This window comes from Jaculus jaculus, chromosome 1, assembly GCF_020740685.1.
Source record: "Jaculus jaculus isolate mJacJac1 chromosome 1, mJacJac1.mat.Y.cur, whole genome shotgun sequence".
NCBI lineage: Eukaryota > Metazoa > Chordata > Mammalia > Rodentia > Dipodidae > Jaculus > Jaculus jaculus.
The window spans coordinates 330,996,636-331,020,339 of NC_059102.1; the positions used below are offsets into that span (position 1 = coordinate 330,996,636).

The window sequence follows — 23,704 nt, forward strand, 5'->3', positions numbered from 1 at the left end:
CTAGGGTACATAGTGACTTTGTATAGGTAGCAAGTGGCTGGCAAAATAGTAGCAACAATTTAACAGTCCTACATTGCAAACCAAGAGACACCATCCCTGCCTCTTCAACAACCAGGGCACAATTGTGGGAACACTTACCCTTAGACTACATGTTGCCCATGTGTGATTTTTCTCTCTTCAGATTCTATGGGTTTTAATGTGTAGAGGAAAGGGATTTGGAAATAAATACGTTTTAAGCTGCTCCTTCCAACATTCCTAGAAAGGGCAATAATTAAATATGGGAAGAGACTTGAGGGAAGTGCTGTGGTTGGAATATGGCTTGACTTCCCTCCAAGGCTTTGGGTGTTGCAATGTAACCTCTATTAGAGGGATTAAGGGATACTGTGTTTAATGATGGAGCCTTTGGGAACTGACTAGTTTTAGATAAGGTTTATAAACAGAGGAAGAGAAGCCAGAACACATACACCACCACACACACACACACGCACATGCATGCACACACACCCTACCTCTTGTGATGTGATGCAGTATAATATCATGAATTTGTCAGAAAAAAAAGGCTACCACTAGATGAGGCCCCTTGACCTCTTACCTCCATAACCATGAGCCAAAATAACCCTTTTATCTTTATACATCACCCAAGTCATAGTAGTGTGTATCAGCCACAGGAAACATACCAGCTCAGGTACAGTGACTGATTATCCATCCTACTCAGGACTGTTCCAGCTTTAACATGAAAAGTCCTCAGTACCCTGCATCCAAATATATGGTTTGGTCTGACTTTCATTACTATAACCTGCATCTGACCCTCGTATAATACAGCCCTGTACTCTAAAAGTGGGGTCAGCCCAAAGTACCCGTCTTGTTCCCAAGCCTTACTTAACATCCTCACCTCCAACTCCAGGAACTGAGCCCTTTCTCCACCAGACAGACAGAGCTATGCTGAAAAGTCCCTGGACATGAGTGGACTCCCGACTCCTTTGCTACAACACCCATCCCTCTTGGCCCCAGCTACCACCCCAACTGGCACCACCAAGTCCACTAGTGATCACAATCCAATGCCAACAAGCTTGTGGGGCTAGGGGTTAAGGTCGGATTGTCACAGAGGAGGATGGGGGATGCTCTACTGAGCTGGTGACGTGCTCAGGAAAGGGGAACTCCAGGGGCATCACAGTCTGCTGGCCAGGCCAAGGAGGAGGAAGGTTACAGGTTTTCTTGAGTTACAGAAACACAGGAAATGCTTACTGCCTAACCCATTTCGGAATTGTGGATCCCAGGCTGAACTGACTCATCTTCTGAGGGGAAAGCAAATGAGGACCCTCAGATCAAGGCACACACCATGTTCTCTCCCAAGAGCCATGGTGTCTGGCTCACTCATGGGTATTGGGAAAGCTCCAGAGTCACTTGTGCCAGTGCTCCAAAATTATCAGGAAGACACAAAGAAAATGCCAAGACTGAATTAAACTTGGCTTGGACTCTTGTTACAGAATTTTCCTGTCTGACAAGGTTAAAAGAATAGTAAGTCAAGACATAGTCCTTCCAGAAAACCCTCATGTGGCCCCCAATTACCTTGTCTGCTTATGTACAACTGAAATGCACCCTCTTAAAAATCAATTTAGGAAGCCTTGACTAACCCCCACCCTTTGCAAAGCCCTTGCCCAAAGGGACAGTTGATTCTGTTGTCCTTTTAGACTGCAGGGTCTGGGCAACGACCTGGGACCCCCAAGAAAGGCACCGCACCCTCACACTGGCCACAGCTCGGCCAATGCTTACTGCACAGGCCGTTGCAAGATTGCATCAGTGACCTTTGCGACTTTCTGGCCAGTTTGTTCCCCCTCCTCCCCCTCCCCCTCTGTAAACCCTTTGGCCTACCACTCTCTCCTTCCCCCCACTTTGCTAATTAGAGCATATCAATAGCCAAAGATAAATTACAGCCCCCCCACGAGGTTGGGGCTTATCTATTCAAACCCTGACTCCTAGTGTTTGCAGGACCCTGGCTTTCTCGCCCACAGCCTCCCGCTGCAGACACAGGGAAGCCATCCTCTCAGAGGGACAGCCGCGGGGGACTGAGAGAGCACGAAATCCACACAGCCTTCCTAGATGGGTAGACAACTTTTCACCAGCGGCCCCTTCCAGGCTTGCTTCCTCAGTCTGCAACCCGACTTAAGTGGAAGTGAGAATAATTTACATTTTATATACATACATACAGTCTCCATGTGCTGGGCAAGCACTCCATAACTGAACTATATCCCCAGACCTCCTTATATATTTCTGGCCCAGGCTGCCCTGAAATTTCCTATGTAGTCTCAGGGTAGCTTCGAACTCATGGTGATCCTCCTACTTCTGCCTCCTGAGTGCGGGGATTAAAGGCATGCGCCATCACGCCCAGCTTCTATTTTTATTTTTATTTTACTTTATTTATCTATTTTTGTTTTGTTCTTTTGAGGTAGGGTCTCACTCTAGCTCAGGCTGACCTGGAGTTTACTATGTAGTCTTAGGGTGGCCTCGAACTAACTGTGATCCTCCTACCTCTGTCTCCGGAGTGCTGGGATTAAAGGCATGCGCCACCACGCCCGGCTTTCTATTTTTATTTTTAACACAGGGTCTCATTAATCTACTCAAGCTGTCCTCCTGCCTCAGTAGCTGGGATTCCAGGCCTGTATCACCAGGCCTAGCTTGACAGTTTGGATTTAATGTCAGTTCCTATACCCAGAAGCACCTATAGAGATACCTTGCAAACACAAATAACTTCTCTCTCTCTCTCTCTCTCTCTCTCTCTCTCTCTCTCTCTCTCTCTCTCCCTCCCCTACCTCTACTCCTCCCCTTCCCTCTCCCTCGTCTATTCTCTCTCTCTCTCTCATCTGCATGAAATGGGACCCTCAATGACTAGTTTTCTATTGAGTAACAACAATGCATGCATGTTTTAATAAACCCTCGCAGGCATGAGAGCAACAACATGAGGACAGCCTGCCTTCATCCACTGCTTGAAGACGTGTCCATCCCAGGGCCTCGCCTTCTCTCCCATGCACCTGACAAGTGGAAAGGGGACAATGAAAATGAAATGAACCCCAAATTCTATCGCTGGGGGTCCTTCTCAGACTAGAGAAGCTGGGAGCTTACAGACACCACCCCTCCGTGGCTGCTAGATCCTCCCCTTGTGGCCTGGCTGAGTTGGGCTCTGCGCCCCGCCTCAGTGGCGCTGTCCAGGGTCAGGCGTGCGCGGCTCGTGGCCACCCCGCTGGTCCCCGCGTCCCTCCCCTCCCCCTCTTCCTCCTGCTCGCCCCGCTTCTTCCTCCCCCTCCCTTCCCTGGCCGGCGCCGTGCTGACCCTGGCCAGGGAGCCAGGAGGCGGGTCCCGGACAAAAGATATAAGCGGCGGCGCGGGCCGTGGAGTCCTGCAGCTGCGGGAGCCTCTCTCCGAAGAGCCGCGGCTGCCCGGAGGACGCCCAGTCCGGCCACACTGAAGGACAGCTGTGGCCACTAGCTCCGCTGCTCCGACTCGGACTGCTCCCTAAGGTGAGCAGCCAGCGCCGTCCCAGAGAGACCTGCCGGGAAAGCGAGAGCCCCTCCCCCGCTGCTGCCCCCCACCTCAGTGCCCCCTTCGCTGCAGATACCTGGCCCAAGGTCCTCTTCCCTTCGAAGCCCAGGCCCCCTCCCCTGCTGCTGTCCCCTTCGAAGCCCAGGCCCCCTCCCCTGCTGCTGTCCCCTGGGAAGCCTGGGCCCCTCCCGGCCGGCTAGTCCCAGGCTCAAGCCCCGCTCTCCCTGCTCTGCAGCCCCGACCGCCCAGCGCCCACATGGAGACCGTCCAGCAGCTGATCCCTCTGGCCAAGGAGGTGCTGGCTCCGAAGCCGCGCGGGAAGCTGGTGAGGCTGTACGTGCTGGGCAGCGTGCTGGCGCTCCTGGGCGCCGTGCTGGGCCTGGTGGAGGCCGTGTGCAGCCCGTTCGCGGCCGCCCGCCGCCTGCGGGACGAGGAGGCCGCCGTGGCCGAGCTGCGGGACGCTCGCGAGCGGCAGGCGCGGCGCGCTGGGGCCCTGCGGGAGAAAGACAAGCCGCGGGAGGCCCTGGGCAGCGGCCGGGCCCTGTCCCACCGGCAGCACGCCTCCTAGGACCCGCGGAGGCCGGCACAGGGAGAAGGGACCGGGCCCAGGAGAGACGTCCCACTCGTGCCAAAGACACCGCCTTCGAACCGACCCGCCGCACAGATCCACCCAAGGGGTTTGGGGTCGAGTCCTGCTGCTGTGCAGCACCTTGTGAAAAGTCCAGTTCCTGCCTGTGAGCTAGGGAAGAGGGGATGTGCTTTTTTTACTATTGTTATTGTGTTGTTGTTGTTATTATTATTATTATTACTACTACTACTACAATGGCCACTGTTTTGCACTTTGAAATAAAAAACATTTTGTAGTATATCTCATCTAATTTCTGAGAGGCCTGGTGGCAACCTGGGATGGGCATCAGAGAAGGTGACTTGCTGGTCATGTCACCCGAGCCCTAGGAAAGGCTTCACCACCACGGCCCCACTTCCCCAACTCCAGTACAATTGACGACTCACTTTTGCCTCATGTTAGGGATGGGAAGAAGGAAACTTTTTAAATCCCACCGGTCTCGGATTTTCGGGATGAGAAGATAAATCCATTTCTGACCCAGAATAAGTGAATGAAAGACAGGTGTTGAATTCTAGGGGGAGGGACAAAAAAAGCTATTGGTCTCTTACCCGTATATGCACAAGCACATCTCTTTCTTTTTTTTTTTCTTTTTTAATTTTTTATTTATTTATTTGAGAGCGACAGACAGAGAGAGAAAGACAGATAGAGGGAGAGAGAGAGAATGGGCGCGCCAGGGCTTCCAGCCTCTGCAAACGAACTCCAGACGCGTGCGCCCCCTTGTGCATCTGGCTAACGTGGGACCTGGGGAACCGAGCCTCGAACCCGGGTCCTTAGGCTTCACAGGCAAGCGCCTAACCGCTAAGCCATCTCTCCAGCCCGCACATCTCTTTCTTAACTGTCATTTAGGGGGAGAGAGAGAAAGGAGGGGAAAGCATGAGAAAAGGGAGGGGGAGAGAAGAGGAAAGGGGGAAATGAGGAGGAGAGAGAGGAAGAGAGGAAGAGGGGAAGGGAACACAGGGAGGGAGAGATGGGAGAGGCAAGAGGAGGAGGACAGAGAAAGCCAGGTCTGGCAGGTTAGAGGCCCCAGCTCCCAAGACCACCTTGTCCCATGAGGCATGGGGCTCCCCCAACCCTTCCCAGTCCCCAGCACAGTATACTGTAAGAAGCTCTAAGCTGAAGAGAGAAGACAGGCCAAAGTGCTGTTCCTCAGGGACCGAGCTTGCTCTGGAGGACTCAGCAGGGGGAGGCAGTGGCATGGTGGCCTGATGGCACGGCACGGCACGCCTCTAGGTTTTTGTTTTTTTTTAGTTTAGTTTTATTTATTTATTGGAGACAGAGAAAGGGTGAGAGAGAAAGAGAAAGAATGGGCACACCAGTGCCTCTAGCCACTGCAGAAAAACTCCAGACACATGCGCCATCATATGCAACTGGCTTACATGGGACCTGGAGAATTGAACCTGGGTCCTTAGGCTTTGCAAGCAAGTGCCTTAACCATTAAGCCATCTCTCCAACCCTCCTTTAGGATTTTTAATGTCACCTACTCTAACCAAATGCGGGCATTTTACTCCTGATGCCCCTCGCCCCACAGGTACACACACTCCAACTACCCCGACACATCTAGACACATCCATTTCACTCAGTTCTGCCAGTTTAAATCCCACCAGCCAGTGCCTGACCCTGATCAGACGCTGGTTCTGCCTGCAATCTACCGTTGCCATCCCAGAGGAAAGAACAGTCAGAGTGGGTGAGAGGCACACTTGTTTCCAAAGCAGAACTTGGGCCCTGTGTGAAGACAGAGCTTAGCTTAACTGTCCCAGGAACCCGCACCATCCAGGCCTCCAGTGGGCCTTCTGCTGCCCACCCCACTGCCATTGCCCACCTTGTTCAGCAGCTCGGGTCCTCTCCTATACCCTCTCACTGGTCACCCCAAAACAGCCCTCTCTCTGCCAGTCTTTCTTCAGTGTCTCTCACCTCCTGCTCCTCCGCACAATCCCATGGAGCCTGGACTCCTGTGTGGGGTGCAAGTGTCCCTGTGACCTGCTGAAGGCCTCCTGGTCTGGCCTATGAGCACCGGCTCTCTCCCTGCCCTCTGCTCCTTGATACTGTCCTTCATGTCACTTTTCCCACCTGAGTGGCCTCCCACCACAACTTCCACATCTCTGAGGGAAATGTGCCTTAAATTATCCAGAAGAAGGATTTCAAATATTCTGCCTTATGTGACAAACAACTATGAATCAAACTACATGCTCCAATTTTGGGTGTCCACAGTAATTCTTATAATTTGGGAATTGCCTATACAAATACCCAACCAAATAAATACCACATATGTGTTCTTATAGGGTAGTGTCCATAGCTGTCCACATTCACACTGCCCTCCCAGTCCAGCCTGAGTTGCTAGAATCAGTGGGGAACCACTGATGGTCTCAGTTCTCAGCAGTGGGTTTTTTTCCCCTGCTGCTTTGTGGGGCAGGCCATGTGTCTTGTAGCATAATCTTCCGATAGGGTATCACTCTAGCTCAGGCTGACCTGGAATTCACTATGTAGTCTAGTCTCAGGGTGGCCTCGAACTCATGGTGACCCTCCTACTTCGACCTCCCGAGTGCTGGGCTTAAAGACATGTGCCACTACACCCAGCCTACAACGTGTTTTTAATAAACACTTAGTTCAGAACTTTCATTGTATACAGTTGGGGAAGCAATTTTTGTCCCACAGGGGACATCTGACAATGAATGTCTTTAGACATGCCTGGCTATGGCAGCAGAGGGACGTGCCTGTTGGAATCTGATATGGAGAAGTCAGGGGTGCTGTTAGAGATCGCACAATGCACAGGATGGCCCCACAGTGAAGAATTCTCCAGTCCTAGGGCTGGAGAGATGGCTTAGCGGTTAAGCGCTTGCCTGTGAAGCCTAAGGACCCCGGTTCGAGGCTCGGTTCCCCAGGTCCCACGTTAGCCAGATGCACAAGGGGGCGCACGCATCTGGAATTCGTTTGCAGAGGCTGGAAGCCCTGGCGCGCCCATTCTCTCTCTCTCCCTCTATCTGTCTTTCTCTCTGTGTTTGTCGCTCTCAAATAAATAAATAAATAAATTTAAAAAAAAAAAAAAAAAAAAAAAAGAATTCTCCAGTCCTAAATGTCAGTAGGACTAAGGTTGGGAAATTCTCTGAGGAAAATAAGAAAAAGTTTACCTAATACATTGTGTGTACACACACGTGTGTGTGTGCATGCAGGCATGTCTGAGTGTGTGTGTGTGTGTGTGTGTGTGTGTGTGTGTGTGTGTGTGCCTGTGAAGACCAGAGGACAACCTTGGGTGTCATCTTCAGAAACACAAGACAGCAGGTGGCTTTTGTATGTATTGGAATGTTGGGCTGAAAAACAAAGTCAGAGCACCTGGACTTGCTACCTCCAATACCTGCACAGGTTACCTAAGCTGTGCTTCAAGTTATTTAGTCTCCCTCTGCATATAAAATAATACCTCCCTCAAGGGACAATTTTTAGATTCAATGAGACAATACACATTTATTCCCTGGATCAGTATCTAACATATAGTAGGCTTGAGGCCAATAACAGCTATTACTGCTTTGTGTGCATGTGATGTGCATGTGGTATGTGTGTTTGCATGTGTGTGGACACGAGGGGTGCAGACGCACATGTACATATGTGCACATACATATGAAGGCCGGAGGTTGATGTAAGGTGTCTTTTGGGGGTATACTCTACCTTTTCTTTGACAAAGGATCTCTCACTGAGTCTAGAGCTCACTGATTTGGCTGGACTTGATAACCAGCAAGCCCTGGGGACCCTCTTGTCCCCACCTTCTCAGGGCTGGAGTTATAGGCAGGCACGGCCACACCTGGAATTTACATGAGAACTCGGGATCTGAACTCGGGCCCTCGGGTTAGGGTGACAAGCTCTTTACCCACCAAGCTGTCTCTCCAGCCCAACAGTCATCATTATATGGGTGATTTATTAGGTTTATTTGGCTAATGCTTTCCTCCTGGTGGTTGAAGCCGGTAGCTCTCAGGTCATAGTGGAATATCTACCAGTACCTTGCTCTTTACAAAACTCCACAAACTACAGCTTATTAATTTTGTGCCACGTCAGATGCCACTTAGCTCTGGTTCTGTTTTTATTTTAAAGACAGGGTATTATAAATGCTGCCCAGGATGACCTGGAGCATCCTTGTACTACATTCTAATGAAAGCAAATGGTAGGCATTAACTCGGAGAATACTAAAAAGTTCCCACATTCTCAGAAAAAGTTGGATTGTTCAATTGTCATGGTAACCAGAACCAATTGAAAATGCACTGGCTCAATCAATAATAACTCATTGTCAGCAAGCATTTAAAGCTAAGTGATAGCCCCTCACTTCTAAGAGATTCCCAGTGAGGAAAGGACCCTCTCCGCCCCATAACTACATCCAGAACCCTAATGAACCGACATTTACACCTGGGAAGGTCCTCAGTTCCTGGGCTGGGTGCTTCCCAACGCTCTCTTGTGTGAGCTCAGCACTCCGTTCTGTTCAGCAAAGCTTCCCCTCACCGTCATCAGCAACAAAATTCACCTTTTCTACTTTCCTTTCCACATTAAATGGTGACCCAGTCATTGTTTGACAATCCTGGAGCGTCTACCCATTACTTTAAGAGTGTTACTTAAGAATTTTTCAGAAGACCCTTGGACCAACTGGCATTCTCTCTGCATTCCTGGTGCCCAGATTCTCTTTGTCTTTAGAGCTATGACCTGGTGACTAAGTCACAACAGTAATCTGAGCTTGGATTAGTCTTTGTATATGATCATTTGATCCAATTTCTTATGTAAAGTAATGGAACTTGTATTAATTTAAATCTTAAGGGTGCACTTTCTGGTGATTACACCGAGAGCTTTGTGGAAGGGCCCTGAGGGCTTTTGTTTGGGAGGTGTACTCAGTACTTACAGATCTCTGAGTAGGAGCTCAGTCATTTGGGGTAGGAAGTGCCATTAGCTACTTCAACATGGGTCTTTGTGTGTGTGCGTGTACCTGTAGTTTGGATGTACATGTATACTGTATGTGTGTATGTGTATGTATTGTATGAAAGTGTGTGTTCCACAAGAATGCCCTTGTCAGTGTGCAGAAAGTCATTTTACTATGGATTCCAGAGTCACCAGTGTGGCCCTTCACTACACCTCACTCAGGAGACCCAAAACACACCCATGGGAACATGGTCTGTCCAGACCTCTCTGGCCATTCTTGGTTTCGTCCCCATCAAAACTGCACTTCCCTAGAAGGTCATCTGCTTCCTGTCGAAAGCTGACTGTGGTCCTAACTTGTCCTCACTTTAGTAAAGGGTGAAAAGTAAGAATAGCAATGGCCATCATGTATCACTTTGGATGTGTCAACATCAATAAATTAAGTATACTGATGCACATCCATAATCCTGGCACTTGAGAGGAGGATGGAAGGGATTGAAGTTCAAGGCCATCCTCAGCTGCATAGGGACTTTGAGGCCAAGCTGAGGGATATAAGTTTCTACCTCAAAGATCAGAAAACAAAACAAAACAGAATGAAGAGAAACCCTGGAACCATTGTGATGAACCCACAAAGAACCAATTGCTAGCTTTCCTTTTTCTTTTAAGAAAGTGCCTTGCCATGATACACAGAGACATTTATCGTACCAATAACTGTGGGCTAACCCCACAATGCACGACCCATATACCTCAGCAAGGAGGGGCCAATGGGGAGGGGGTAGGTCACGGATGAGCCTAATGGTACCAAACTGCCTGTACTTGCAGAATAGAAAACTAATTAGAAAGAAAGAAAGAAAGAAAGAAAGAAAGAAAGAAAGAAAGAAAGAAAGAAAGAAAGAAAGAAAGAAAGAAAGAAAGAAAGAAAGGGAGAGAGAAAGAACCTTGCTATGTAGCCCTGGCTGGCCTGGCACTCACACTATAGGCCCAGGCTGATCTGATGCTCATGTCAACCCTCTTGCCTCAGCCTCCCCAGTCTGGGATTACTGACGTGCCACACCACGCCTGGCCAATAATTAGCTTCTTTAGTTGATATGATACAAACTTCTGACTTGAGGAGGGTCTTAGTACCTAAAACAGCCCACCCTCCTCTCACATTTCTCCAACCAATTTTGTCTGGCCTATGAGATCCACGACTTCTTTGAGAGCCAACATTTCTTTGACAGCCATTTCTTCAGACGTTTCTCAGGAAACCAGCCTACATCACCATGATCCAAATAAAATCATTTTATTTATAAATGACTCAGTCTCAGGTTTTCTGTTATAGTCATCTAAAAGGAACTAAGGTAGGAACATTGAACGAAGATTAAAAATGATAAGTTGGAGATGGAGAGATGGCTTAGCAATTAAGGCTCTTGCCTGCAAAACCTAAGGACCCAGGTTTGATACCCACATAAGCCAGAGGCACAAAGTGGCGCATATATCTGGAGTTCATTTGCAGTGGCTAGAGCCCCTGACATGCCCATTCTCTCTCTCTCTCCCTCTGTTTCTTTCTCAAATAAATATATAAATATTTTAAAAATGATAAACTAAGCAAAAGTGAAAACAGACTTCATGAAACCAAAAACTGCTCTGCAGTGGACCTTCAACTGAAGCACGGGAAATCATGTCTTTTTCTCCCCTGTTTTTTTTTTTTTTTTTAATCAGCCCAGAAATGAGCTAGAGGATTTAATGTGAAAAAAATTATTAAAATGTGAACCACCTGATAGCTTAGAAAGTATCCAATATATGGTTAGATATTTTCATGGTTTTAGAAAGTAAGTTAAAAGTAAATAGAACTTACAGTTTTCTAGAGAAAACCAGTGTTCCCTGAAATGAAAAGTGGTCCAGACATTTTTCTCTTCTTTAAGACCTAGGACCAAAGAGGTGGGGAATCCTGTACACCCTACAAGCAGAAGAATCACTGGAAAAGCAAATGCCCATGTTGGGCAGAAGTTGACTGCCCAAAGCCAATGTGGTGCCCAAGCATCCCCACCAACAACCCCAGTCCTCCCTGCGGTCGTAACCTCAGCCTTGGGGTGTCCCATGCTGGCTGACCGCTCCCTCCAGCAGGGCTGTCTGCTGTGGTTTCCTGCTCCAGCCCCAGCTACCAGAGCAGGTGCTCTTCCAAATGTCTGTTGAATCAGCCGGGCATGGTGGCGCACCCCTTTGATCCCAGCACTCGGGAGGCAGAGGTAGGAGGATCACCGAGAGTTCACAGCCACCCTGAAACTCCATAGTGAATACCAGGTCAGCCTGGGCTAGAGTGAGACCCTACCTCAAAAAAAAAAAAAAAAAGAAAAGAAAAGAAAAGAAAACTAGTCTGTTGAATAAGAGAATAAATGAATGGATGAGGAAAGAGACTATCTGTGTATATGCACTCACACACTGTCATCCATCCTTAGTCCAGAAGAGAGATGAGCCGGAACAGGACTGCGGCCTCTGCTCTGGAGCCCTTGCCCCCTCAGATCCATGGCAGATATCCCTCTCCTCTCTACCGTCCATTCTGCCCTTTGTTGCTGTTCTCACCATAATAAGCAACTCCCCAAGGATTTATAAGTGAGAAATGTGTGGGCCCACAGGCCTGGCGGGCCGCTAGAGCGTCTCCTGGTGGAAAAGAAAACTCGGCCAGAACCCAGCTCTTGTTTCAATAACTTCCTTTGGGCAAAGCCAGGAAGCTGAGTGAGCACCTGCTAAGGGTGGGACAAGAGCTCCAGTTGGGGTGCTTCCGCTGCCTTCAGAGCTAACAATAGTACGGGAAAGTCTCCGGGGCAACCAGGACCACTTCCAGTATCCCCACTCCCACCTGCTGGGGATCCCTCCAGCCCAGCACTGGCTGCTTCTCCCGGCATCTCCTGCCTGCTGGCTGGGTGCGCATGCAAGGGCCCTCTTCCTTGGCCTGGGTTTCACCTCCTTGTATCAGGTGGCAGACCAGCTGGGCTCAGTCCCGAATCAGGTCTTCTGACTCCTCCCGTAGACCAACCAACTTCGGAGCAGGAAATCCTGCCCCTCCCGAAAGAGTGGGAAACCGCGAAGCAAGAGAGATGAGACAGAAGGAGAGGCAGAGGAGGAGGGAGAGAGAGAAGAAGAGCAACAGGGAAGCAGAGATCAACAAAAAGAAGGCTGAGAGCTCAAGGTAAGACTTTTAAACAGCATTGTATGTCACAGTGGTACCACCCGTGCCAGGGCCTGTGCATACACAGTAGGGCTTCAAGAATACTGTTGGCTTAATGAGTCTACCCACATGAATAGGAGAACTGGGCTGAAACAAATTTATTTCAATGTCAGACGCTGGTCAGAAAAGCTGGAACAAATGCCCGGTGAGCTCTCGGATGTGTGGGAGGGGGATGGGACGGAAGCAGAAGGAGCCGACGTCTGCTACTGGCACAAGAGCATTCTGGTCATTTTGGGACAGAAAATTAAGTTGGAACAAAAAAGTCGCAAGGATAATGTAAAACAATGTTCTTTTAGAGTCACCCAAAGATTGCAGGGCATAAGCATTTTTTAACCGATGACACACACACACACACACACACACACACACACACACACTCTCTCTCTCTCTATGCCGCATCTCAGGGCTTGCTGAAAGGGTTCCTCCTGCCTGCTGCCGCAGCCAGCCGCCGGCTGTTCCCAAAGCTCTGATGCTGGGGTCAAGGGCTCTAAAGATGGTGCGTTTTGTCTCCAGAAGTCCAGTCCTATAGACCACAGGGGGACTGACTGTGTCCCTCAGAATTCGTCATTTTTCTTCTTAATGCCAGTCCAACTTGACTGCTCAGGAGACTTCTGAGGCTTAAGAGGGCCTGTCCAGAGAGTGTTCCAAGACACTTCTTTCATCAAGAAGTTGGAGAAACCCTGACAGAAAAAGGAAATACCATTCCCCACCCTCCCAGTTACCCAAACTCACTTGCCATCAGCAGTCAGTACCATCCAGAGGGTTGTGGGTACTTCTCCAGTCACTGAGAGGGTTAAAATAGCCAGACTTCTGCTTCAGAAAGCAGCTGTGGACCGTCATGCCATGTTCACAATGGTTGTCCTTCAAGAGTCCTGTTCCTCCAACTTTTCCAAGAGCTTAACAAGATGTGAGGAAGATACTTATAGGTGGTATATGTGTGTGTGTTGTGTGTAGGTGTGTGGTGTGTATACGCACACATGTGGAATATTTATGTGGTATATGTGTGCATGTGTGTGATGTGTATGTTGTGTGTGTGTGTGGCATATGTGTGCACTGTGTATACATATGTGTGTATAACGTGTGTGGTATATGTATGTGTGGTGTGTATGTTGTATGTGTGTATGGTATATGCATGTGCTGTGTGTGTGTGTATGTATGGGGTGTGTGTGCAGAATGTGGTGTGTGGTTTGTGTGGGTTCGGTGCCTCTGTTTCTCTCAGAGGTTTGTGTGAGTCAATTAGTCAGAGGCTGAAAGGATGGTGGGAAAAGTAAGCAGAGAGGGAACACTCTGACTGCTGCTTTTTGCCAAGATTGTAAAGGAATTACTTTCCTCTCTTTAGCTTGACATGAAAGTAAAATCCAGAAATTTCTAGCTCTTTCTTCATACTCATTTTTATACAGCAAAAAGCTCCCTGCATCCAATTTCTGTTTGGGAACAAATCTTAAAGGTAATTGAATTTAATTTCTCCTCTTTGCCAAGTGAGGAGACTGCAGCCAAGATGAGGAGAGGGCCTTGCTCAAGGTCATATCTGTGTCCCAGTTCTCCTGAGCAGGGCCCCATTAAACAGTCGCCCAAACTTTACATGCAGGTGCCTTGGATCCTAAGAGCTCATGAGCAATGCCTAGGCTGGGATAAGATGTTCAGTTAAAAGATGTTCAAATGACTGTCGCCTGGCAGAAAGAGGAAAAAAAAGATATTCCTGATAGCTAAACTTTGCAAAGCCAATTTCATAACTTCTTGGACACTATTGAGTAGAGAAGGATTAAGGCAGATTTGTCATACTAGAATTAGAATTTTTGCAGGGGAGGGGTTTCGAGGTCTCACTCTAGCCCAGGCTGACCTGGAATTCACTAGGTAGTCTCAAATTGGCCTCGAACTCACATCAATCCTCTTACCTCTGCTCCCTGACTGCTGGGATTAAAGGTGTGCGTCACCACACCCTATAGAACTACAATATTTTCTAAGCCCTGTAAATGACTCAACATTTTACATGTCTCATCTCTTTCTATAACCTTCAGATTATCCTCATTTTACACATAATATTTTAAATCTGGTCAAATTCACAGAGGCTATAAAATACTGTTAAAATCTTCTGGATGTGGTGTTGGTCAGCTCAAGTTCATGCTCTGACCTGACATGAACACCAGGCTCAGCTCTTGCCATTTCAATCCATGAAGTTCCCCTGGCTTGTCACACTCTCTGTACACTCCTCTACAGACACAAACAGGTCTCTGCTTGGAATGCTTTTCCCTGTTATATTTTCTGAACTCACACTTAAGTTTCAAAGCTCTTCTCCAGGCCTCTTCCTGCCATCCTGGGCTAGTGTGGTCCATCCTGTGCTCTTGTGACCGTCCCTGAGCCTTCCTAGGACAGTGTGTCATTATCTTGCCACTTTGATGTACTCACCAATTCCCACTACACTTGAGGGAAGATGTCACACATCACTCAGACTTTGTATTCCCAGCACCTAAGATGGTTTCAGATAGCTCTTAGGACTCAAAAATGTTTCATAAAAATGGATGAGAACTAAAGAGATGGCTCCGTAGTTAAAGACACTTGCTTTCAAAACCTGACAGCCTGGATTTGATTCCCCAGTACCCACATAAAGTCATATGCACAATATGTGATGTAGTGCAGCAACAAAGAGCCCTAGCATGCTATATGTGTGTCCTCCCTCTCTCTCTCTCTCTCTCTCTCTCTCTCTCTCTCTCTCTCTCTCTCTCTCTCCCTCTCCCTCTCCCTCTCCCTCCCCCTCCCCCCCTCTCATCTCACTGTAGCCCAGGCTAACCTGGAATTCACTATGCAGTCCCAGGCTGACCTTGACCTCATAGTGATCCTCCTACCTCTGTTTCCTGATGGCTAGGATTAAAGGCATGTACCACCACACCCAGCTCTTTCTCAACTAAATAAAATTTTACAAAAATTAAAAAAATATGAGGGGCTGGGGAGATTGCTCAGTGGTTAAAAGCACTTTCTTGCAAAGCTTGCCAACCCAGGTTCAATTCCCCAGTACCCATATAAAGCTGATGCAGTGAGAGGCCCTGGTATCTCCATTCTCTCCTCCTCCCCCATCTCTCTCCTAAATAAATAAATAAATTTTTAAACTGATGAATGAACAAATGAAATATTCCCCTCCTTTTCTTCTAAGAAAATCATTTAACCAAGTCTCATTTCCATGCTCTAATCTTGGGAAACTTATGGAAAATAGGAAGTCACTATTAAAAACTTCTCCTCCATTTGAACCTGATAGGCCATTCAGAAAAGGCTAAGAGGGAGTAAATATGGCATACAGAAAAAGCACACAATAATTTCTTCTTCTGCACAAAGTGCACAGGTCACAGCAGAGAAGGTCCTCACTATGAACCATGAGGACAAAGGAGCAAGACTGCAGGGACAGAGGTACAGTGGCCGAGACATGCCAGCACTCCTTCCAAAGATGGAAAGTGGACACACAAGTGCCAAGTGACTTAGCAAACCTGATACTGCTAAGAGCTAGATGCTCATGACAGGGAGTCGACATGAACCAGAGCCCAGGAGGATCCTGGGAATGCGGGCATCCCAAAGCTTGTCCAACTGCAGGAGAGAAGAGAAGGAAATACTGCTATTCTGCCTTCAGGGGAAACTTTGTTTCCCAGATAAATTAATAAGGAGACATGAGACTCAGAACATGCAGCACAGAGCTAGAAAGCCTGGGTGAAAGACGAGATCGTCAGCCCCTTTGTCCTGGCTCTGCTCCCAGAACAAGAGGAGCATGGCTGATGCCCCTCCCCACTCCACCCCCTTGCCCCAGTACACAGTAGGCAAAGAATTAAGCCATCCCGGGGCTAGGGAGATAGCTCAGTCAGTAAAGTGCTTTCTTCACAAGCATGAGGGCCTGAGTGAGATCCCTGGTGCCCATGCTGCGCCTGGCTTGGTGAGACACTCCTTAGTCCCAGGGCTGGGGAGGCAGAAACAGGAAGATCCCTGGAGCTTCATACCAATGAGAGGTCCTCTCTCAAAAAATAGGGGCCAAAGTGGTGGCACATATCTTTAATCTGAGCATTTGGGAGGCAGAGGTAGGAGAATCACGATGAGTTTGAGGCCACCCTGAGACTACATAGTAAATTCCATATCAGTCTGGGCTACAGCGAGACCCTATCCTGAAAATAAAAAATAAAAAATAAAAAAAAAGAGCTGGAGAGATGGTTTAGTGGTTAAGGCACTTGCCTGCAAAGCCAAAGGACCTGGGTTTGATTCCTCAGAATACACATAAGCCAGATGCACAAGGTGGCACATGCATCTGGAGTTCTTCTGCAGTGGCTGGAGGCCCTGGTGCACCTATTCTCTCCCTCCCTCTCCCTCTCTCCCTCTCTCCCTCTCTCTCTCTCTCTCTCTCTCTCTTTCTCTCTTAAAATAAATAAATATTTTTAAAAAGAAAAACCAAAGAAAAAAGATATGGAGAGCATACCTGAAGATGGCACTGAAGTCTGCCCTCCACCCTCCACACACACACATACAAGCACACTTACATACATACTTGAGAGAGAAACAAAGGAAAGGGAAGGAAAAAAGAAAACCAAAGCCATCCCTGTAGGAAGCCCCCAGTGAAGGAGAAAATATCTCATATATGGGCGTCTCCCAATGGCACTGCCAGGCACCCTGTGGGTTGCCTCACCCCAGGGCAGTGTACCAGTGGGCAAACCTGCCCCACATGCAAGGTTTCTGTCATCCAGACAGCCACCAAGGCAGGGTGGAGCCTGTGATGTTGCTGACCCCAGCAGAGGTGATACAGGGCATGGAAGTCAGCACAGCAACATGTAGGAGAACACACCCACAGAGGAAAACCAGGAAGACAAAGAACAAGAAAATAACTCCTGACATAAAAATGTCACTATAGGGCTGGAGAAATGGCTCAGCGGTTAAGCACTTGCCTGTGAAGCCTAAGGATCCCGGTTTGAGGCTCGGTTCCCCAGGACCCATGTTAGCCAGATGCACAAGGGGCGCACACGTCTGGAATTCGTTTGCAGTGGCTGGAGGCCCTGGAGTGCCCATTCTGTCTTCTCTCTCTTTATCTGCCTCTTTCTCTCTCTCTGTCTTGTCGCTTTCAAATAAATGAAAATAAACCAAAAAATATTTTTTTTAAGTGTTACTATAGCCAGACATGTGGCGCACACCTTTAATCCCAGCACTTAGGAGGCAGAGGCAGGAGGATCATGATGAATTCGAGGCCACCCTGAGACTACCTAGTGAATTCCAGGTCAGGCTGGGATAGAGCAAGACCCTACCTCCAAAACCTCAGAAGGCATCATGGTGCTGGGAAGAAGTGACTGGAATTCTCAGCACTGCAATATCTCTATCACACCTTCTAAGGCTCAGGGCCCATTGCAAAAGAGGTGGCGGAAAGAATGTAAGAGCCAAAGGAAGGGTAGGACTCCTTACAATGTGCTCCTCTAGACACAAAATGGCCCGGATATCCATGACCTCACAGTGCCTGACACTACCTACACAAGACCATCGTAATAGGAGGAAAAGATTATGACATCAGGGGCTGGAGAGATGGCTTAGCGGTTAAGCGCTTGCCTGTGAAGCCTAAGGACCCTGGTTCGAGGCTCGGTTCCCCAGGTCCCACGTTAGCCAGATGCACAAGGGGGCGCACGCGTCTGGAGTTCGTTTGCAGAGGCTGGAAGCCCAGGCGCGCCCATTCTCTCTGTCTTCCTCTATCTGTCTTTCTCTCTGTGTCTGTTGCTCTCAAATAAATAAATAAATAAATAAAATTTTAAAAAAAGAAAAGATTATAACATCAAAATAAAAGAGAGATCGATTGAGAGGGGGAGGGGATACGATGGAGAATGGAGTTTCAAAGGGGAAAGTGAGGGGAGGGAAGGCATTACCATGGGCTATTGTTTATAATCATGGAAGTTGTTAATAAAAAATAAATAAAAAAGAAAAAACAAACAGAAAAATCACTGGAAAATTTTAAATTATGAAAATCTCCCAGAAAGTAGGACATAGAAGATAAGAAACATAAACAGTCAGCCTAGAGCCTTCTAATCTAATAAGATTAGAATTCTATTCTGATAAGTCCAAAAAAGATATCACGAAGAAAACGGAAGGAAATCCATTACCCAAGAAATTATTTCCCAAAACAAAAGACCTGAAATTCTATATTGAACAACCCAGTTGGCAGCCAACACAATGGGGGAAAAAAAACCTTCCCATTCACACATATTATTGGGAATGTTAGAACCCCAGGAATAAAGGTATCTGAAAAATTCTACAGAGAGAGAAACAGTTCAGGACCCAAGGACCAGGACTCCAAGGAGTGCATGGCCTTCCGCTATCAGCTATGGAAGTTAGAAGGGAAGGCAACATGACAGTGTCTTCCAATTTGGAGAGAAAATATTTCCAATCTAGAAATACTTGCCCAGCCACAATGAAGAGGAGTCAGAACCAGAGGACAGGCCTGACCAGAACTGCCACACTGGTATTTATGTGGCTAGGGTCTGACGGATCCATGCCCACATCATACTTTTTGCAATGAAATATCACCCTGCCTCCAAATTCTCAAAAGAATTCATTGCCATTCATGAGGAAAGAAAAAAAAAATAGAAGTTTCTACGTAAATGCAAAGGTAGGATTGACATCACTGAATTATGAAGTGTCCAGTTCAGGTTGGAAGAGGAGAAAGTGGGCTCCAAGACAGGTGTTACCAATTAAAAAGAAAAGCAAACTGATTATCTGGTTAATGTGACCTATTTACTTGAGTTTACCCTCTTATCAGAGAATTTGGAGAGCATAAATGGCTAAGAAAGCAAACACATAAAAATGGAGACGCTTATTAACTCCCAAATGAAGAGCAAGCTTAGAAGACAAGTTCTGCAGTCACAATGACCATGTCGCTCAACTGCAAACCAGAGCCATAATAATGTGAATGCTGATTCGTGACTCCACGAAAACTGTGGCATTATAGTATTAGGAGCCAGAAAGAGGGAAATGAGCATGTGTTGTACAAAAAAAATATATCCAAATACTCAGGAAGTCAGTAAATGCTAAAGTAGAAACATCAAAAACTAGTAAAAGCATCATGTTTACAAATATGGAGTTGATCTCCCCCAGGTTGAGGTAGGCTTTAAAAGTGATTGCCTCCAGGTGGGTCTAGAAAACAGAACAAATATTGTTAGTTTTCACCATGAGCCTTTGGGTACCATGTGATGTTTTCAACATTGCCCATGTGAAATACTGATAGATATAAGAAGTAATGTTCAAAGTGGCTCAGTTATAACACAACAGTCTCCCCAGGATTACGTTCTACTTGCTCATTGGCCCTCTTGTTGGTGCCTGGATCCATTACCTTAAGCCTTAAACAAGCTGCACCTAGGCATTTACCTAATTATCTAATCAGAAGTCCAGTCTGGGCGCAGGTTCCCTCTGAACCATCTGGATGGTGTTAGAGGAAACCAGAGCTAGACTGGGTTAAGGACAGTTGCCATAAGGGAGGGGAGGCCTCAGTGCAGAACTGGGCTCCATTCTGAGTGCAGCTCAGACAAGCAAGGGTTCGCAGCCAAATTGCAGGATGGGGTTCGTGGATGGAAAATTACTGAGAGGAAGCAGCGAGGGTGAGGGAGGAGGGCCGGTTCTGAGTTCTGACGGAACTGACTTAGCAGGAATCTTGCTGACGCAGGCCAGGATGATGCACACCACCTGGGGGTGGAGGCGGGCGCACAGGCCGATCACACACTGAGACTGGGGTCTTGCTAACTGACTTACAGGGGTTTGCTAAGGGGGGGGGGGAGTGTATGTGCATGTGTGTGAGTTTCCTCGTGCAAGAAGGAGGGTAGGAGTCAGGACAGATTTCAAAAGTGTGACTGTTTGAGAATATGTCAGTGTATTAGAGTTTGTCTTTCTCCTTCTCCTTTCTATCACCCTCTCTGGACTACTGAAAACATTACCAGAAACAAAGTCCCAGTGTCTATCCGTCTCTGGTTTTAAATCTTTACAGTCCTTTTCTCTTCCAACCCTGAGGCTCCCTCTCCTGGCAAAAGTTTGTTAAAACTTTTAGCATCCAAAATCAACCTAGAAAACTCAGTGGCTTTTCTAGATACCCAACAATGAGCTTACTGAGAAAGAATCCAGAGAGGCAAAATCCCTTGCACAAACAGCTCAAAAAAAGGCCCAGGAATAAACCTAAACAAGAAACAAAAGATTTCTACAATGAAAATTTTAAAACACCAAAACACTGAAACTAAAGAAAACACTAAAAGGAAAGACCACCCATGGTCATAAACGAGTAGACTTCATATTGTGAAAAATGTCTGCCTAACGGAAAGAAATGTACAGATTTACTGAACTCCTCGTCAGCATTCCAAGGCCATCCTGCATAAAACCGACAATCCTGGAATTCATGGGAAAGAGCAGAGACCCCACATGGCCGAAGCAGCCAGAGGGGGCAACACAATCCCGATCTCAAACTGCACGACACAGGCGTGGGAAGAGCACCCATGGTCCTGGCACAGAAACAGACACACACAGCAGTGAAATAGAACAGAGACGGAGAGAGAAACGTGCACAGCTGCAGCCACCTGATTGTCAACAAAGATGTCAAAGACACACATTGAAGCCCGGCGTGGTGGCGCACGCCTTTAATCCCAGCACTCGGGAAGCAGAGGTAGGAGGTTCGCGGTGAGTCCGAGGCCATCCTGAGACTACATAGTGAATTCCAGGCCGGCCTGAGATAGTGTGAGACCCTGCCATGAAAAACCAAAATAATAAAAATAAAGAATACATTGAAGAAAAGATAGCTTCTTCAATAAATGGTGGGAGGAACTTGATATGCACATGAAGAAACAGGATCCCTGTTTAAAAAATCAGCTCCAAATGGATCAAAGACCTATTGTAAGACCTGAAACTCTGAAACTACTAGAGGAAAACATAGACAAAAAACACTTCAAGATCCAGGCATGATAAAAGGCTCCCTGGTCCCCGAGGTGCCCCGGGCTCAGCTCGGATCTGGAGCATTGGCTCTCCCGCGTGTCCAGCTCTCGCTCACCGCAGGCATGGCCTCCGGCAATGCACACATTGGAAAGCCTGCCCCTGACTTCAGGGCCGCCGCGGTGGTGGACGAGCCTTCAAGGAAGTCAAGCTTTCGGACTATAGAGGGAAGTACGTGGTCCTCTTCTTTTACCCACTGGACTTCACTTTTGTGTGCCCCACGGAGATCATTGCTTTCAGCAACCGTGCAGAGGACTTCCGAAAGCTGGGCTGCCAGGTGCTGGACGTGTTTGTGGATTCTCAGTTCACCCACCTGGTGTGGGTGAACACTCCCCTCAAGAAGGGGGGCTTGGGCCCCCTCAACATCCCCCTGATTGCTAATGTGTCCAGAAGTTTGTCCAGTAATTATGGCATGTTGAAAAATGATGAAGGCATCGCCTACAGGGGCCTCTTTATCATCGATGCCAAGGGTGTCCTTCAACAGATCACGGTCAATGACTTGCCCGTAGAGCACTCTGTGGATGAGGCTCTGTGCTTAGTCCAGGCCTTCCAGTACACAGATGAGCATGGGGAAGTCTGTCCCGCTGGCTGGAAGCCTGGCAGTGACACCATCAAGCCCAATGTGGATGACAGCAAGGAATACTTCTCCAAACACAACTAGGCCATGACCATCAGTGAACTTGGGTCATTAGGTCCCACCTGCACCCACACCTGGGTGTCCTCACTGACCCACAAAAGGCTAGACCTGCTTTGCTAAGCTCTGTAGTCTGCTGTGGTCTGGGGGAGGGCTGGAACCTGGGCCAAGGTGTTCTCATTCCCCACCTGGGATCTGGTGAATAGTGACACCCCGCCTCCATTTCTGAGTCTACCCAGGTAGGCACAGGCCTACAGGTAACCAATAAAGTATTAGGGACTGGAAAAAAAAAAAAAAAAAAAACAGAGCCAGGCATGGTGGTATACGCCTTTAATCCCAGCACTAGGGAGGCATTGCCATGAGTTCAAGGCCACCCTGAGACTACATAGTGAATTCCAGGTAAGCCTGGGATAGAGTGACTCTACCTTCAAAAAAAAAAAAAAAACCCACTTCAAGATATAGGAAAGGCAAGGACTTTCTAAAAACAATAGTTCCAAGACTGATAAATAGGATTGCAGGAACTTAAAATGCTTCTGCCCAACAAATGAAACAGTCAGCAGAGAAAAGGGACAGCAGCAGAATGAGAGAAAACCTTGGCTAACTACATATTGGAGGGGAGATTAATATGAAGAATAAAGAACTGGAAAAATAGGCACATAACAATCTTCAATAAATGAATTGAATAGACAATTCTCAAAGGAAGAAATACACAGGTCTAATAAACATATGAATCTCACTGTAATCAGGATGACTGTTATCAAGAAAGAGACAGCAAGGGCTGGAGAGATGTCTTAGTGGTTAAGGTGCTTGCCTGCGAAGCCAAAGGACCCAGGTTCAATTCCCCACGACCCACATAAGCCAGATGCACAAGGGGGCACATGCATCTGGAATTCGTTTGCAGGAGCTGGAGGCCCTGGCGTGCCCATTCTCTCCCTCTCTCTCTCTCTCTCTCCCCCCTCCCACCATTTCTCGGTCTCAAATAAATAAATAAAAATAAATTATTTTTAAAAAACAAAAAGAGACAAAAATGCTGGCAAAGGTGTGGGAATAGAGGAGCCTTATTCACTGTTGGTGGCAATGTCAACTTGTATACGCATTATGGAAATCAGTGTGGAGGTTCCTCAAAAAATCAAAACAGAACTACCATATGATGATACAGCACTCTGGGGTATATCCCAAAGGACTCTAGGTCAGTGTGCCACTGAGGTACTTTCATATTCATGTTCATTGTTGCACTATTGACAATAGCCAAGGTATGAAACCATGTCCATCAATTCATGAATGGAAGAAGAAAATGTGGCATCTACACACAGTGCAATTTTATTCAGCTGTAAAGAAGGATGGAATTATGAGGTTTACAGGAAAATTAATAGAACTGGAGAGCATCATGTTAAGTGAAACAAGCCAGTCACAAACAAATATGCATGCTCTCTCTTATATGTGGTACAGACAGGGGGCTATGAGAGGAAAAGAGGTCTAAATGGAGGGGATGAGGACAAGGGAGGATGGAATATATATGTTATGAGAGCAGAAGGGTCCATTTGAGAAGAAAGAGAACTGGCAAGAGAGGCAGGGAAGGGCAGTAAGAGGGGTAAATTAGAACAAAGTATAATAATATATGGATGAAAGTGTCAAAATGAAGCATATTTCTTTGTATTCTTACCAAAAAAAAATTGTTTTATATTCTTCAGCATCCTAAATTCAAGTCTCCCCTCAGCACCTCCCCATTAGGTCACTTCTCAGTGCTGTTTCCAAGCCCTCAAACTTCATGAACCCTCCCAGCAGACAGAAAATGGAAAGTTAAACATGGGAAAGGCTTGCTTGTGGTGTAAAGGCTGCAAGGGGGCGG

General features: G+C 47.4%; 2 protein-coding genes and 1 pseudogene across 2 annotated transcripts in view; all 3 read left to right on the forward strand.

The window, feature by feature from the left end:
• The first annotated feature begins 3,218 nt into the window (after positions 1-3,218).
• On the forward strand, positions 3,219-4,403 carry G0s2 (G0/G1 switch 2). The gene is made up of 2 exons (XM_004653227.2): positions 3,219-3,515; positions 3,773-4,403. The coding sequence occupies exon 2, from the start codon at positions 3,794-3,796 to the stop codon at positions 4,103-4,105; it is 312 nt and encodes a 103-aa protein (XP_004653284.2). The 5' UTR covers positions 3,219-3,515; positions 3,773-3,793; the 3' UTR covers positions 4,106-4,403.
• Positions 4,404-12,153: 7,750 nt separating this feature from the next.
• Hsd11b1 (hydroxysteroid 11-beta dehydrogenase 1) overlaps positions 12,154-23,704 on the forward strand; it is a 54,222-nt gene continuing 42,671 nt past the window's right edge. Inside the window, exon 1 of the mRNA XM_004653403.3 lies at positions 12,154-12,215. The gene's annotated coding sequence lies outside the window, so the exon portion shown is untranslated. The remainder of the gene's footprint in view (positions 12,216-23,704) is intronic.
• On the forward strand, positions 21,248-21,886 carry LOC101618073 (annotated as a pseudogene).